The sequence below is a fragment of the Xenopus laevis genome, chromosome 5S (assembly GCF_017654675.1).
Source record: "Xenopus laevis strain J_2021 chromosome 5S, Xenopus_laevis_v10.1, whole genome shotgun sequence".
NCBI lineage: Eukaryota > Metazoa > Chordata > Amphibia > Anura > Pipidae > Xenopus > Xenopus laevis.
In genome coordinates this window covers 34,094,370-34,112,829 of record NC_054380.1, presented here as the reverse complement: position 1 = coordinate 34,112,829, position 18,460 = coordinate 34,094,370, and the positions used below count along the sequence as shown (strand labels likewise).

At 37.4% G+C, this 18,460-nt stretch overlaps 1 protein-coding gene across 9 annotated transcripts in view; it reads right to left on the bottom strand.

Annotated features, from left to right (window-relative positions):
• Window positions 1-18,460, bottom strand: part of LOC108717401 (mitogen-activated protein kinase kinase kinase kinase 3) — a 177,332-nt gene that overhangs the window by 143,119 nt on the left and 15,753 nt on the right. The window contains exon 2 of one of the 9 annotated variants that reach the window (XM_041564386.1): window positions 1,390-1,457. The exons of the other annotated variants lie outside the window; for them this stretch is intronic. Within the exon in view, the coding sequence (XP_041420320.1) occupies window positions 1,390-1,440 (51 nt within the window). The 5' untranslated portion in view covers window positions 1,441-1,457. The remainder of the gene's footprint in view (window positions 1-1,389; window positions 1,458-18,460) is intronic. 9 annotated transcript variants of the gene reach the window in all.

Here is an 18,460-nt window from a genome sequence, read left to right as displayed (position 1 = left end):
CTTTTTTGTCATTTGTTTGTCTCTACTTGAATCTAAAAATTTAAATCAGGTGTGGCCTAGCTTACCACACAGGCTACACTACTCACAGCTCTTCATGTATAGTATTTGGGTGGGCCTGGGTGATGGTTATTATATTTATAGATTGACATTGTCAAGTAAAGGTCTTATACACTATAAGATCAGCTTGTTTGGTGAGGTCATCAAATGAGCAGATCATTCCCCCAATATGCCCAATTAAGGCAGTCAATACCAGGCTAATCCCAATACCAGCCTATCTACGAATAGAAGAGTAAAGCTGGCCATAGACGCTAAGATCTCATCGTACGAATCGAGGATTTGTACAATTTTCGGAACGTGTGTGGAGAGTCCCGACATTTTTCGTCCGGCAGAGATCGGTCGTTTGGTCGATCGGACAGGTTAGAAAATTTCAGTCGGCTGCGGGTAATATCTCTGCATGTATTGCAAATCTTACGATTTTCAGTGGGAGACTGTCACTAGCTTTGTCTATCGTAAGATTGCTGTCAGGGGCAGAACATCGGCTGATCTGTTCTTTTACTACTTTATTTGGTCGGAATGGTAAGACTTTGATCTGAATAGTTAGTGGCAGGTCGGGACTGACATGATAAATAGCATGTACATGGCTGTTATAACAATACATAAGATATCCAAAGAAATCTAGAAGCACTGATATATTCTATCTAGCTATAACTACAGTATTCACGGTCAGCACAGCAAATTATTTCTATAATTCAGTGCTGCGAAATATGCTGGCGCTACATAAATACATAATAATAATAATTTGGAGAACATATTGGTAGACCATGGTTACTTAGCTTGATAAAATGCTGTGCATGACTTGAAACATTGCATCTGTGATCCAATAATAAGCTTGTTCTATGAAATAACAGTCCATGAATACACTCACTGGGAGGTGAGTGATCAATGGGGATTTACATGGAGAAAATCAGACAGAGAACAGGCTTTATCTTATTGTTGTGTGATATCATTTATAAAACTGACCCCAGCACTGTTGACTCCAGTGGCTTACTATTAGAGATGCCGATAAGTCTAACAAAGATAAAGGTATATAAAAGCTGCTTATAGAGACAGAGGTTAAGCAAGGACAACTGTTATTCAGTTCAAGGAAAAATATACCAAATGTAATATTATTTATTACATACACAGATTCACTATGTGTATATAAAGATAGATAGATAGATAGATACTTGTGAAATAATACCAGCTGTTACCTAGATTCAGATAAGGAGGGAGTTCAAGAAAAAATAATTGTTTCATAGTTGCTATATCTTCATAAATGTCTAGTTTAATATTTTACCTGTAAGAGGACCTATTTTTCCAGATTTTAAGTCAGTTTAGTATTTAACTAACCGTTTGCCACCTTTCACCCAAACCGATTTCTGCAGCAGGTCCAATTTTCATTGTATTCCTGTTGTATCCTTAATGAAATTGAAACAGTGAAATTTGTTTAATAAGTTAAACATCTTTGCTGATTCAAGAATTGGGAGTCCATATAATTATTTACCAGGCCGAAGGGACCCGCCCCAGTTCCAATGGCATTCAATTACAGAAAGGTTTATATCAAAAACTATATAAGTCCCCAAGGCCTCTTAGAGTAAAAACAAAATTAATTTATTGATATTCACATTTAAAAAAGTATCCAGTACATACTACCCCACATATCCCACCCTACGCATTTCGCACCCTCCGGCGCTTAGTTTCGCACCCTCCGGCGCTTAGTCATAGGCCTATGACTAAGCGCCGGAGGGTGCGAAACGCGTAGGGTGGGATATGTGGGGTAGTATGTACTGGATACTTTTTTAAATGTGAATATCAATAAATTAATTTTGTTTTTACTCTAAGAGGCCTTGGGACTTATATCGTTTTTGATATAAACCTTTCTGTAAACATCTTTGCTGGCCTTACTTGATATACTATGACAATACTGTCTGTTTTGTAACTTTCATACTAAACCATCCAAAGCAAATTACGAAACCATATTCTAAAAAAAAAAAAAATACACAGCATTTGCCACGATCAAAAATAGAGAGTATACGTACAATGTACATAATGTATATGCACAACTATAGAGAAATAAACAATACCTAGTCCTAGGGGGTTATTTACTAAACTCCGAATGCAAAAATCGTTTTAAAAATTCACAAATTTTTCGGAATTTATTAAACACAGAGGATGGAAAAGTCTGAATCTAAAAATCTGGCATCTCAGACCTGCCGAGGTTGCATATAAGTCAATGGGAGAAGTCCCAATGATTTTTTGATGTGCGATGGGTTTTGTGCAATACCCCAAAGTTTTTCGGGTGAAAATTACGAAAAAATCTTGAAAATCGAATGAAAAAATCCCCCCCCCCCAAAACGTGAAAATTTGATTTTTTTTTTTTTACCACAAAAAATATATTTTTTTGTGCTCCTGGTGAAGACCTGTTTGGGTTGAAACGCGTAGGGCGACATGCTGTTGCCACATGGTGTAACTGGTATGTAATACATTTTTTTTCTTTTGATTCAAAAGAGTGTGCAATCCTTATTTTTTTCTTTCATGCATGATTCATTCTGATGGGCAGGCTTCTCTAGGATTAGCACCTCGAATACATATGTATTTTTTGCTTTATGATTTTGGCGTGTGCGCCTTCTGTTCATTGTACTTGGTACTCACCGTTTATAACTGATGACATCAGTACTCACTGTTTATAAGGATATTCATGGCTGTTGTGTATTATTCAGTACTACAGAGCAAAATGTCTTCAGGCAACTGAAAAAGTGAACTTTCCAAAAACTCAATGGCATTGTGTTGCCATGAGAAGAACTTAATACTAACTTAGGTAACAATGTTAATTATTAAAGAGGTAAAAAAATAATCAGAAGTGTTAATTTACACTGGACACTATGGGAAATGGCATTTCCTAATATCTAAGTATTCTGAAATGGCTAATGAGTAATCGAGTAAGAGAACCCATGCCGGTTTCATATCATTCATTACCCGAGTATTTATACTAATAAATTGGTTAGTACTGCTGGATAACACAAGTACATCGCCTAAACTACCATGCAAGGTTACAACTAGTTTTCAGTATAATCTTAATCTGTTTGGTCAGCAGCATAAGGAGATAATTCATATTGTTCTCCCAAACATAATTATTAATGTGGGTGGTTACGGAACACTTGGCCCATTTTGCATATTTTGCCCATTTCAAGAGAGTGGCTGTTTTGCAATGTCTGATAAGAGCATAATCAAACTTTTATCTGGATCACATACTGTAGGTCATGAACTAGAATGGTAACCGGATATTTCAACCTTACACTTCAGTTGTAATTTAGTCGTACTTCCAGCACTGTGTAACTTGCTATTGTTATACAGCATAATTACTCGATGAAGATGATAACAAATACACAGTCAGTGTTTTGGAATGCAAAGCCATTTTGATAGTGAACAGCAATACTAGCTAAACTGGAATTTCCATGTATGAGCACAGAAAGGCAGATGCTTCTCATGTCATCGTGTGTGAGATGCGTCATCAACGGCTGGACCAAGACGGCAGTTTAAAGGAACAGTTCAGTAAAAATCAAAACTGGATAAATAGAAAGTATGTGCAAAACAAAAAAATGTTTCTAATATAGTTAGTTAGCCAATAATATAAGCTATGAAGGCTGGAGTGACTGGATGTCTAACATAACAGAACACAATGTTTCCTCCCCCCTCAAGTCACTGATTGGTTACTGCCTGGTAACCAATCAGTGGAAACAAAGATAGCTGCAAAGCAGGGAGTAGACTTCTGGCTACTATGTTAGACATGCAGTCACTCCAGCCTTTATACATAATATTTTTGGCTAACTATATTAGAAACATTTTTTATTTTGCACAGTCTATCTATTTATCCAATAATGGCCCATGTATGAGGACCTCCGATGGGCCTGACAGAATGAACGGCCAGAAATTGATCAGGCAGGTCTATGAATCTCCTTGAGGCGAGAATCGCATTGGCTTGTTGATGTGTTCCTTGCCCTGACAGCTTGCATTTCCTAGGCTGTATGAAGCATAGATGAGTAGAGCTGAACATAATAACAATTGCCACATGAAAACAAAGATTTTTAAGAAAACCTAAATTAAAACTTACTTCCCTTATACAAAGTATCTTATAGGGCATTACATTACTTGCTATTTGAGAAGTCTAAATTTTCCATACCAGACCTCTCCTCCCAAGGTCCCCTTCAGCTGAGGGGTTCATTCCCCCTCCTACAACACTGTCAGTTGTCAAACTGTACATTTATTTTCTACTATGGATTGTGTTGTTTAAATGATTTATAGAAGACTTAAGGGATGGTGATTCAAATTACGGAAGGATCCTTCTTAAGGAAAACCCCAGGTCCCAAGCATTCCAAATAATATATAGTATACCTGAAATGTACAGTGTGAAGCAGCTAACTGAAAAGTTGACCAAGGCACATGCTGGGTGTTGCACAGCTTTAGTTATACTTTAATCCACTTTTTTGTAAGGACTACATAATTCAGGTTGTACAGTAGGTGGATAAAAAAGAAAAACTGCAGATGGTAACAGCAGATGATGTTAATTTTCAGGGACACATCTTTACATCAGAATTAGCGTCTTTGCCCATTGACAATGATATCTAAAAGAAGACTGGACTTTATATTTTTATGTTTTTTTAAAAAAAAAAAAACAGAAATAAAGACTTTTTCCAATATCCTACCATCTTTATTTTTTTACCATTTTTCAAACAAACTCTAAGTTTAAAGGGGAACTCCAGCTTCCAAACCTAAATGTGATCACATAACACAGAAACCCCTAATATACCCATCACAGTTACCCGTTTCTTCAAAAATATGAATAAATGCCATTTTCTATGCTGAAATCCAGCGGTTTAACAGTTCTTCTCTTTCTGCATCATTTGAATTCCTAGCAGGAAGGAGGGACTAAAAACTGATGTTAGAAATTCTAACATCTTCTCCACAGCTTACAGACAGCATGCAGGAACTACATTACCCACAATGCATTGCACTGTGATGTTCTGTTCCTTATTGAAATCACGTGTGCAGGGAATTGTGGGTTTTGGCGGATGCAGGCTAAGGACAGATACAAAGTAACAGTAGTCAGTCAGCTTCACAAAGTAGTCAGACAGATCAGCAGGAGAGCAAGGGGCTTATTTCTTACTAAAGCCATTCGGGGGGAGGGGCTGAAAGTTTACCCTTCAATACTAGGAAAATAGTCACAAATAGAAAATAGAAAGAAACTGAAAAAGTTGTTATATCTGGTCAACAATCTGAAAGCAACTGAACTAAAAAAAAAAAGCATTGGAATGTGAACAAACCCTTTAAGTATTTTGCATCTCTTAAAATGCCTTTCTCCAAGATGGGGTAAACTGCACAAGCACTTTTCACCAGATTTTTAAGGTCAGAATTTATCTCATCCTCCATGCAACACCACGCAACAGCACAAGATTTTGCAGGATGCTACAAAATCTGATCCTCCTAGGCTAGAATGTAAAGTCAGATCAGATAAATTCGGATGGTGTATTTTCTCCATGTGTTTACATGCGACAATGTATTTTAATGAGAAAAAAATGTCTTCATCTTGTCGGATGAAGACGCAGCATGCAGCGTTCGCATCCAACAGTCGTGTCTGATGGAAAATTTTATATGTAGTTTATGCATCAGATTTTTGTATCAGTCCCATTATATTTTAACGAATGCGACTACATCCAACTTGTCGGATATGTTTTGTTGATCCGACATCCTACAAAAGCGTTTGTGGTACTTAGTGATCAGACAGCAGTTTGATCACTGAACTGAAGAACTGCAGGAACATTAAAGAAAAAAAATATGTTTACTGATCACTGCCTAGTTTATATTAAAATCTATTTTAAGGTAAATTTTCACTTACTAATTAGATTTAGATATAAAAATGATGGCAAACTATCTGGTTGAGAATTTGGGAAGTGTCACACATAAGCACCATGGATGCTAAACATTTACACTACAGACAGAGTTTATGGCTAATTCTGAGCACTCTTCAGTTTCATGCCTTGCTGGAGTACAATAAGAAGTTTGTACAAATATCTTTGCACAGTAAATAACTTTGTGTGGAAGGCTTGGCCCTGGTTTATACAGAGTGGATAGGTTTGATGTGTGGGTGATGCAAGTTGCATTGGTTTCTGTGCTGTCATGTAGGAATAATCTGTATTAATTACTAATCAGCCTTATATTGTGACATTTCTATTCTATGTGTACTGTATATTGTGAGTGGATCCCTAAGCTCAGTAAGTGACATCAGCAGAAAATAAGATGGAGAGCTAATCTTTGGAGACAAATATCTTTACTGCTAAAGGGTTGTGGTTGCCTTGGGCTGGTAAAGAAGCCCAAAACATAATGTTTAACATTTCTAGCCCACTTCTTTAGTTAGGCTTTACTTCTCCTTTAATGCGTTCCACCACAAGGATGAAACAGTCAATTATTTTTAACCGAGCTGTAATCATACAGACGCATGTAAGCAGCAAATACTGGTGGAATGCAGCATGTTACGTTTCACCTGCGTTTAGTGCTTACATGCAGGGCAGCCATTAGGGGGGGACTGAGGGGAAAGTTGTAGGGGGCCCCGAGGGTAAGGGGTCCTCGGCCACGCCACACTTACTTGATTAGCCAGGCCCCCCCATCTTTCTTAGAGCTGCTGACTTCGGGAAGGCATGGACGTTTAAGGGGCCCTGGCCACCAATTTTCTTATAATGTGGGGGGGGGCTGGCCACCAATTTTTTTTTCTCATGTGGGGTCCTAGCCACCAATATTTTTTAATGGGGGGGCCCTGGCCACAAATGTTTTTTTATGGGGGGCCCTGACCACCAATATCTTTTTATTTTTTATTAACATGTGGGAACCCTAGCCACCAATATTTTTTTTGGACGGACCTGTAGGTGAGGCTTGCGGTGGGCGCAGCCCTGGGGAAATTTTGTCGTACGGGGCCCTGTGATTTCTGATGGCGGTCCTGCTTACATGCATGTGTGAGTATGGGCCCGTTTAAAAGAATAAGTTGCGCTTCTTCCTGCTTGCAGGGATCGCAGGCAAAACTGCTTGTTTGTATGAGCCCTTATAAAGGAATTAGCCAATTTGAAGCATGAGAAATCAACCAGAATTATTTCCAGCTGGAAAAAAAAGTTGAAGTTGAGGAGTTTACAAATCATTTGAGATATTAAAAAAAACAATAACAATAAAGATTATTGGTAAAACAGAATTATTAAACATTCACTATCGTTTAATTTAATAGTGATAGTTCCCTTTGACTAACAAGTAAAAAAAAAAAATTAGTCAAGATCTTCTGCTCAGAGAAAACAAGGAAAGCAGAGTGTGTATGAAGTATGGGGAAGGGAAACGAAAAAATAAAGTGAAAAATAAAATTACACTCACAAAAGTTTCTTCAGTAAAATCGCTTTAAAATATTGTTTTTAAATGGAGGAAGCAAGTCGGTGAAATGCGTCAGCGGTGACACAGGAGTGCCTAAGGCATAGAGGAGGGGCAGGCAATATTTGATTGACAGCTGAGATTTTTACAACAGCTATGAATGCTTCAATAACAAATAGAAATTAGGTTTCATTTTGAATTTGAAAAGGACTTTTATTATAGAGCTTTTTATGTCTGGGTGACAGGTTCACTTTAAAGGAACAGTAACACCAAAAAAATGCAAGTGTTTTCAAGGAACGACAATTTAATGCATGGTTGCATTGCACAGGTAAGGGTAGTGGCACATGGGGAGATTAGTCACCCGCGATTTTTAAAAGGGAGATTTGGTGAGAATGACAACAATGTAAATCACCAGCATCAAAACATATGAGGCTACTTTTAATAACACGTCGTTCCAAAACACACAGAGACCCTTTTCTGAGCGACTTCACTGAAATAGCAATTACATTACCAAGTACTGAAATATACCAAAGCAAAACACACTGGGAGATTACCGGTAGTAGCCACGATTGTATGTAAATTTCACGCATTGACGCTATACGTCATTTCCTGGGCGGCGGTTTTGAATTGTTTTGTCCCAGCGTCTTGGCGTCCATTCACCATTCATAATAAAAAAACGCAACTTTGAATGGCTGCCTCCATGGCTACACAGCAGCTTCTTTATATAAACTATAGTAATGATTCTGAAGCAAAAACACCAGTTTTACCAGTGCAGGGCAACAGTACATTATATTTTCATTACGTTTAAAGACTTTAATTTTTCGGTGTTAAGTAAATGCTTTTATTAGACAACTATAAGTTTGATAGACTTTCCTTTAAGGCTTTTTGTGCAGAATACACTATACCTGTATATTGTAGTGAACATGTAAAGATAAAGAACATACACAGAAACCTATTTATCAATAGGATCTATATTTAGTTTAACTTTTAGCTGTTTCTTCACCATTACACAAAGAATTCAGTTGAGCATGTGGCCATTTACTGTTTCTACTAGATAATACTACAGGTATGGGATGAAAGTAGAAATCCCAAAGATTTCTAGCAATCCAGTGCTTGAAGGCTACGGTCAGATCAGGCTGTAGCCTATTCTGACAATAGCCTAATATCACTAGAGCCATCAGTCAAGCACTGTTACCAACCCTCTCCGGGAAAAACTAGAAAGGCCCTGTTTAGTCTGAAACCAAGTACGTGTTTGTTGTGTGCGAGTGTGATACCACATTGTCTGACCACAGACAGCACTGTAAAAAGGTATTTGTTTATTAGTGCATTTGTTAGAAACCTTCCACAACATATTTATTCTTAAAATAAATTCCTCTGTCCATAAGGGATCCTGAAGAATCTTATATTTTTTACTTTTCTCCTATTCTGCTTAGAAAACTTGCTGGAGATGTACTAGCACCAGTAAAATCATACTTTTTTGTACATGTATGTCTGCCAAGGTTTGATGCTTATGCTACATGTATGGTGGGCCCTGCCAAGAAGTAAACTAAAAAATGCCCCTTGCCTGCATGGTAACACCGCTGATATGCCCAGCAATTCCCTAATAAAGACAAAACTTCACGCAAAATACAACCAAGCCACTCCTGCTCAAACTGCTGCTCAAAATTGTAATTTTCCATTTTGGGGGCCCCTCTTCCACAGGGCCCCTGATTACAGTACTCCTTGCACTCCTTGATGGTGGGATGGTTCCTTAGCCAGTACAAAATTAAGAGGAGATGCAGCACCATCTCATTTTCTGCTGTTCTGCTACTGGTCTAAACAAGCGGAACAATTAAAAGGTTGTGACATTGTGTATGATCTTTGAAAATGAGGAGAAGGATAGTAAAAGCCCCCTCACTCTCCAATGAAATAAATTAATATCTAAATTATACCATGAATCAATCAATTAATAAAGATAAAGTGCTTGTGCTGTTAATGCAAATACTTGCTTGGTTAATTAAAAACCTTCTAATAATTTAATTAAATATTAGGCAATTAACAAACAACAAGTTCAGAAAAGCAAAGAGTTGCGTTGTGTATGATCCCTCGTATTGTATGTCTGTTTGGCAATCAGTTGGATACCATACTAGATTGGCCCAAGTATGGCCACCTTTACAGATAGATGAAATAGGATTGTTACGAACAATCAATAGCATTTAGATTTCAGCCTAATAAACCTTCAAGCTTTGATCTAATTCAATGTACAGTAAGCAATGCTACATTTATTTGCCCTTTCGATAAGAGAAAGTTCTTAGCAGGAGTTACTGATCCCATCAGGCCTTTAAAAACATATAGATGATATCAATGATTTCATTTGCCTCTGCATTTCTGTTCATTAAAGCAATAGGCTACATGTTGCATGAAACAAGAGGCAATATGCCAGTTTCAATTACTTTGCACAAGAACATCTGTAATAAATGTATTTAATGATAAGCACACAGCAAAGAGGATTACAGCCTGTGGTGCAGCATTGAAGTCTGAGAGATTATTTCATCTTAATTCTCATTTCCGTCTTTAGCATTTGAAAGACATACGAGTACAGTGAATGTGTCAGTCTTACACAGCCTAATTATTTCATCTTAATTCTCATTGCTTAATTGAGAAATACATTAAACTGAACTGCCTCCAAGTCGTGCAACTATTGGGGCACACTTGGTGCACATGGTTGGGAGGGCAGTCTTACCCTCTTCTTATCATTATAATAATAAATTCTGGCAGTAAACTAGTTGATGTAAATCACCAGCCTGCGAGTATGTCATAAGAAAGTTAATATACTAAACAAATGTTGGATACTTGCTTTCTCATTAGCTTGGACTGCCAAAGCTTGCTTTCTGATTGGCTGCCAAAGCTTGCTTTCCCATTGGCTGCCAAAGCTTGCTTTCTCATAGGCTGCCAAAGCTTGCTTTCTCATAGGCTGCCAAAGCTTGCTTTCTCATTGGCTGCCAGCTTTACATTTTTGCACGAATCTGGTAGTCAATTACAATTATTTAATTTTCCATTTTGCCATACTAACAATAATGTGTAGAAGCCATAAGATAAGAGCACACACTCTCTAATTTTTCTCTTTAGTTGACCATCAAAAGAGGAATGACTCAGTTTATATAAAATGTAACATTCTATATACAGCTGCTTTACCAACACAGATATCAATGAACTTCTGAAATTCTACACAATTACTAAAGGACACCTATAGAAGTTTCCTTTTTTTGTCACCAATCTGCTATACACCCAGCTGCTACAACAGGCCTATGGATATACAGAATTTGCTCCTTTGAAGCAGTGAAATTTTATTTTTATTTTTTTATTTTTTTTTAAATATTTTTATTTGTGTAGTTCCTTGCAGAAATATACCATCACATTACATTCTGTTAATATCAAAATGCATACTCCCGATACATTCACAAAACGGTACGTACCGGCCATGATACAGAACTACATTTTATGTATAAATGCGAACCACTGTCTTCGTTTCAACAATAGTGTCAACAATTTAACATCATACCACAAATCGAAATACAAAACAAACAGAGAAAAACAAAAAAAAACGGTCATCATAACCTAACTGGTGGAGACCCAGTTACCATGGAGTGAGAATGGAAATCAAGAACATATAGAGTGCCTGACTGCCCCGCTATCGCAACCCGTCAAATGGCGCCCGAAACTGTACCATTAAACCTATACCGAATCCAGGGTTGCCAAATTTTGTTAATCGTCTGTAACCTGTCCGTGGCCAACCCCGAGAGCCTTTCATTCACATATATCCAATCGACCTTATTTTTAAACATAGTGTAATTGACAGTGGGGCACTTCCAGCATTTCGCTATCGTTTGTCTGGCCGCCAAGAATATGTGATTCAACAATTTACATTGAATTTTCGGGATATTTGGAGGAGGTAGTCCCATTAAGGCTTCGTAAGGGTGCTGCCTTAGATTAATTTGAAAAACCGAAAATATTAGTTGATAGACCCTCCTCCAAAATCTAATAACCCTCGGGCACGTCCACCAAATATGCCCCATCGTGCCTGGCATCCTACACCCTCGGAAGCAATGGTTGTTAGAAGTGCGGTATATCTTCGCTATTTTAGCTGGCGTTAAGTACCACCTAGTCAAGACTTTATACCCTGCTTCCAAAAGGACCGTGTTAGTGGAACTATATTTCAAATTAGACCAGACCCTGAACCATTCCTCCTCCGACAAAGAAGTCCCTAGTTCTTTTTCCCAGAGTTTAATATATCCCAAATTAGTAACCTCCTTGGGCGAAAGCATCCATCTATATAGAATTGACACTGATTTTGGAGGTATGGTTCAGTGAAATTTTATTTTACAGAAATTGCTTTACCTAAAAGAATACAATTTTCACAGTCACAGACCTGAAGTTCAGCATGATTCCAGCTCCAGTAAATAAGGAATACAGAGCAAAGTTAAATGATTGCATTCACCGTTTACAGTGAATAATACTACAGTTATGTGTTTTTTGCAAGACACATTTGTACCCACGGAGTCAGTAATTAAAATGTGCGTGGGAGTATGCTCACGGCTTGGCTTATATTTGCACCACAATATGTTAATAAATTTAAGTGAGGACATAAATCCTGTTACCATAACCTTGATAGCATTTACAATACATCAGATCTTTTTGCCCCGACTCCTCGAGGAAAAAACATTTGCACAACCTCTCAGCTACATCTCATCTACTCATTTCTATCATTTAACCATGGTGTCATCAAGAGTGGAGTATAAAAAACAATCTGAAATGCCAGCAAGTAGCCAGTCCATTATTTAAAAAATTATCATTTAACCTGTTCTAATCAATAAAGCAGATGTCTGCAGGGTGAAATGTAACACCCAACATACAATTCGTTGGCGATTCCTCCTTTCCAGTTCCCCAGTCAGAGAGAAAAACTGTAAGGAATGAGAACAATCCTGAATCAGGAGATTCCTTAAATAACATTCCCATCTGCTACATTCATTTTTCTGCACAGATGTTTAATGTGCAATATTTACTCAAGTGATAATGGAGCAAAACGGCATTCATGCATTGCTGATGGGGAGCAACTCAATATCTGTGCTATATATGTTATAAGATGCATCATAACTGGAAAAAATTACTACTTTCTGCAATCAAATCTGCATTTCAAAATAAACAGGAGGGACAAAATAATGGTCAACCAAACTGTGACACTGACCCAAGTGTTGCAGTCTAAAACACTAACTTAAAGGAATTGTTCAGTATAAAAACTAGGTAAATAGATAGGCTGTACAAAATAAAAAATGTTTCTAATAGAGTTAGCCAAAAATGTAATGTATAAAGGCTGCATGTAATGTATAACTGCATGTAAGTAGATGTGTGCGGCTCCATTTAAAATCTCATACGGGGATTTTACAAAAGTGTCTGGAACGAAAAAATGTCTTTAAAATGTCATAGAAAGTGTCGTAGCAACAGCAGAAAAATTCACAGAGCATTTCTCCGCCAATTTGTACGACACTTTTGAATTAGTGTCGTTAAAAGTGGGCGTGGTTTTTTTCGGCGCCATTTTTCCCGACATTTTTATGAATTACTCGTAAACTCATTTTTTTACCGGCAATTTTTCAGACACTTTAGGCTCTCCAAAATGAAAATGTCTGTCAAATTGTCTTTTGAAAAGTCTTGGTAAATGTCGTTTGTACGATGAAAAGATATACGACATTTTAGAAAATTGTCGGACTTACGAAACATTCAGAGATGGTAACATCTGCCTTTGTAAATTTGCCGTTCGTACGACATTTTACAAATTTGACGAACGCTACTTCTGGGTTACTTATTTTACCGACACTTTTGTGAATTCCCCCCCATAGTGTTGTGTTTACCCATGTATGGCCACCTTACTGAGACTTGCATAAAAGAGTGTGAATAAACTTTCCCAAAAACAATGAAAATGTGTTCTTTACAAAACTGATATAATAGTCCAATTACGATTCAATTTTAGGAACAAACAGCCTATTGTATGAAATCACAATCCATTTTAAAAACCTTAGTAAAACCAATCCACATACTATGCAAAGGTTTTCCATTCAGTTCCCGTTAGCCTTTTCTGAAGAATGTTCTTTAAGCGTAACCTGCATTCATGATAAAAAGTTGGTGAAACTGTTTCACAATCAAAAAGTGCTGTAATGCTGCCCTACTATTTGAAGCAATTACAGGGTCCGCATATGCACATATACTATAAATGCCCCAACTCTTCTAACACAGTAGATAATATTAGATATTATTAGATCCATGCTGCATGGCTGCACATTAATCAGCTGAGTGTGCCGCATGCATCTAAATGAATTGCTAATCAGGCATGCAGGATGTGGATTCAATATGTGGCCAATAATAAAGGGATGGCAACCTTACTTGTGGGCTAGGCTGCACATAGTAGGGCACCTTAATGTGGAAGGTGCTTTTAACCAAATGTTTCACATAAGGAAGCAATAAACTTACATGAGTAGCACGATGGATAACATTTTGTTTAAAGAGGAAATGTACAGTGTGTGTTTATAAGTAATGTGTACTTTCACTTCATCTTTCTATAAATGTTCCTAAATAGCAAAGGTATCAGTTCTTCTGCATAGGGAAGCCACTCAGCTTGCTCGGTGCCCATAGAGCATGAACTCTTTCCATACAAACGCCATCCAGCAAGGTGCTCGTTTTACTGCTCCTCAACCGATTTTACATACATATATTTTCACAGGAGCAAACAATATAGTGGTAAGTACTTTTATATTGTATCCACAGAACCCTGAACAACTGGAACACAAAAAAGGAAATCTTTTGCTCACATGCTTGTCAGGGGATCCTTGTCGTAATCATGGAATCCTTTGTAAATACATGGTAATACTGTAGATTTATGAAGGTAAAGTGAGACCCTTCCCACTTAAAGTGCCTTTTACACATATGACACCATGCATTTTATTCTATGCCCAGAACCTATGAGACCTTTTCTCTTATAATGCTCAACAGTGGCATTTCTAGGTAATTAAAAACATGTCCTAAAACACCAGAAGATAATAAAAGTCAGTGTGAAAACCAGTTTTTAAATGTCTATAGCTGTATTCAGTTTATTTAGAAAACGATTGTGTCATGAACAGAACAAATGGTATCATCTTAAATGAAAACAATCCAATTATATTGAACTGCCTCACAATGTATCATTATGGCGCATAATGCATGTATTATAATATTAAAGAGGGTTCATATGCCCAATGAGTTTCACAGATGTCAAATGACCTTCCCATTTGTATTCTGCAACATAGTGCTCTTTTTAAAAGGTATAGAATGAGACCAGACCACAATTTAATCCCTCAATTTAGTCATTTTACATTAGAGATATGTAATGTAATAGGCTCATTAAAGCACACATTTTTCTCCAAAATACCCACTTGTTTGTATAGTAGAAGACCTTGTAAGCCCAACTCACTAGTATATATATATATATATATATATATATATATATATATATATATATATATATATAACAGCATCAGAGTTTAATAAATTACGAAACATTCTAGCTGTTTTTTTCCCTCAGAAAAAATTGTGTTCTTCCCTTTAAAACTCCCACCAAAAAAAAACTTTAATAAATAATTCCCTAAATGTTGTGTGCAGTTTCCTGTCCTGTGGGTGACATATATATATATATATATGTCACCCACAGGACAGGAAACTGCACACAACATTTAGGGAATTATTTATTAAAGTTTTTTTTGGTGGGAGTTTTAAAGGGAAGAACACAATTTTTTCTGAGGGAAAAAAACAGCTAGAATGTTTCGTAATTTATTAAACTCTGATGCTGTTAAAAGTCAGAATAAAAAATGACTCGGAAGATATCATTATCTGCGCTGGGGTTGGTACAATGATACAAATAAATTGTGGTTTTTGGGCAACAATCGTTTTCGGGAGTCAAATCCGAAAAAATCGTACCATTCGGACTCTAACGTGATTCCATTGTTATTGTCGAAGGGAAGAAGTGGATTGGAAGAAGACCTCCGTTGCACTACTCTGCATAAATAAGTGAGCGTGCTATTCAGGGAGACTTTTTGGAATACTGTACTATACAGGGAGAAAGCAGGGAGGGGGGATTATCTAGGGTAGTAGATGGGACTCTTCTTATTGGGGGATTTAGTTCAACTTTAAGGGCCAGGCAACACAGGGCGTTTTGAGGAGATTTGGTCGTTTGTCGACTAATCGCCTCGTTTTTGTGGCGACCAATCTCCCCAAATGCCTTCCCTGGAATCTGTGCCGGCTAAAATGGAAAAAAGAACGCCAGCGCTAATCACATGCGGTGATTCGTTTTCCGAAGTCGCCCGAAGTTTCCTCGTGAGGCAACTTCAGAAAACGAACCGCCGCGTGTGATTATCGCCGGCGTTTTTTCATGTTAGCCGGCACAGATTCAGGGAAGGCGTTTGGGGAGATTGGTTGCCACAAAAACGAGGCAATTAGTCACCAGGTGACCAAATCTCCCCAAAACACCCTGTGTGGACTTACCCTAAACCTAAAGGAACAGTAACACTACAAAATTAAAGTGTTTTACAGTAATTAAAATATTTTGTATTTATGGTGCCCTGTACTGGTAGAACTGGTGTGCTTGCTTCCCAACACTACAATAGTTTATATAAACAACTGTTAAGTAGCCAATGGGGCAGCCATTCAAGTCATAGGTTATAGAGCAGATAACAGCTGCAGTTAGCAGAATACCATTGTATTCTATTACAGAGCTTATCTGTTAAGTAACGTGCCTTTTCTCCTTTTTCAGCTTGAATGGATGCCCCCATGGCTACATAGCAACTTGTTTATATAAACTATAACAATCTTTCTCAAGCAAACACTTAACTTTTACCAGTGCAGGGCAATAGTAAATTAAATTTGAATTACTGTAAAACACTTTCAATTTTGCGGTTACTGTTCCTTTAAGGTATGCAGATCTAAATTTACAGAAAGGTCCCTTAACTGGAGAACACCAGGTCCCGAACATTCTGGATAACAGGACCCATACCTGTACAGTAATTACAATGGTTGGTGGGCTATAAGATTGTTGGTGGACTTCTGGTATCCATTCATCTGGTGGGTCCACTTCACCCAAGTCAGATACTGTTCTGATAAAACCGTGCCTAGTGTATTCCATGAATAAGGTGAGGGCAACCTGAAGAATGCGGCCAAACATCAAAAAACCAGGAAATACAGAAAAAAAAAAAATTGCCTAATGTTCCCCCAGACTGAGCAAGTGAACATTAATAATACAGGTATGGGATCAATTATTCGGAAACCTGTTATCCAGAAAGATCCGAATTAAGGAAAGGCCATCTCCCATAGACTCAATTATAATCAAATAATTCAAATTTTTAAAAATGATTACCTTTTTTCTCTGTAATAATAAAACAGTAACTTGTAATTGATCCCAACTAAGATATAATTAATCCTTACTGGAAGCATCAAGAGCCAATTGGGTTAATTTAATGTTTACATGATTTTCTAATAGAAGTATGAAGATAAAAAGTACAGAAAGATCCAATTTCAAGAAAACCCCAGGTCCCAAGCATTCTGGATAATAGGTCCCATACCTGTAATATTATTATTATAATAATTATGATTTGTAGAGGAATTCTGACTTGCATAGAGATGCTAGGAATGAAACCATACCAGCAAGTGACTGCCATAGCGGCTCTGCAGATGAGAATGTTGGCTGACCAACAAAAACCCCAAGTTTATAACTTGTCTCAGTGAAACGTCACATGCTCTAAAGCAGAACAAAGAATCAGAAATACTTAAGTTCATTGAACAGCCGTCAGGGAGGCAAGAATTAGCCTGGGGCATATCTTATGAATAGGAAAAGCATGCCTTCTGTTACCTGCCTCCTGTAACTATTCAGCTACGGTAAACAACACCACGGGGATCAAACTCATTCTGATACATACCTAGGAATTTTATATAAATCAAGCCAAAATGCCTTCCAAAACACTGGAGTAATATAACCCACATGCCCCAGTATCTTCAACAGTCTATGATCCAGAATATGTATCCAGTTTACTATGCAAATAAGCCATGAAAAATCTAATGTACACAAATGAAAAGCATTACAGCACTAGTTTATTTATCTTCTCTACATCATTCAGATAAAAACTTGAAGATGGAAAGAAAAGTAAATAATATTTATGAACTACTAATAACTCCCCTGTGGGGTAGACGGTCTTGTGAAAGACTATGGAAACCACAATCTGCCCATTCAACCTAACATCCATAAAGTTAGATTAGTCTAAGGGCAAGGCCAGACGTGGCGTTTAACATTGCGTTTTTAAACAAACTCCGTCAGCGTAAATATGCATAAACTGCACTACCACTGAAACGAATGGAAAATGCACTGTCAATTATCACAGGGTGCTTGCAAGCCTAAATCCGCCACGGGACGCCAGTATTGGCGTTTTTCAGCAGAAACGCTGAAAAACTACCAAATCAATAGATTCTATAGGATCTGTACGTTTGAAACCACACTTTACGTAAATATGCAGCATATTTTAAATCTGGCATATCTCGCAAGATAAATGACGAATTTTTACAGTGTATTAGGCCGGTGACATAATTATGTTGCATATTGATCATTCTGGCTCCATTTTGCATGTAAATAGCTTTTCTACTTGGCTTAAATAAATCCGAGATGTCTTCCTCCAAAGCAAGCGAAATTATGGGGAATGAGAACAATGAGAAGTGCATGTTGGGAAAAGAAACCTATGTACTGAAACCGCATAAAAAATGTATGCTGACGGTCACGTGTGGTTTCAGTGGCGTATCTACACCTGACGTAGCTTTTTTAAAAATACAATGTAAAAACGCTACGTCTGGCCTTGCCCTTATACACACACAGGTTGTCAAATTTGCCATTACACTCAATGATGTTTAGCAGTTACCCGAACTTTTTCTTCAGTTTTACTTAATAACAAGGGTTAAACATTGCAGTGTTCATGTTACA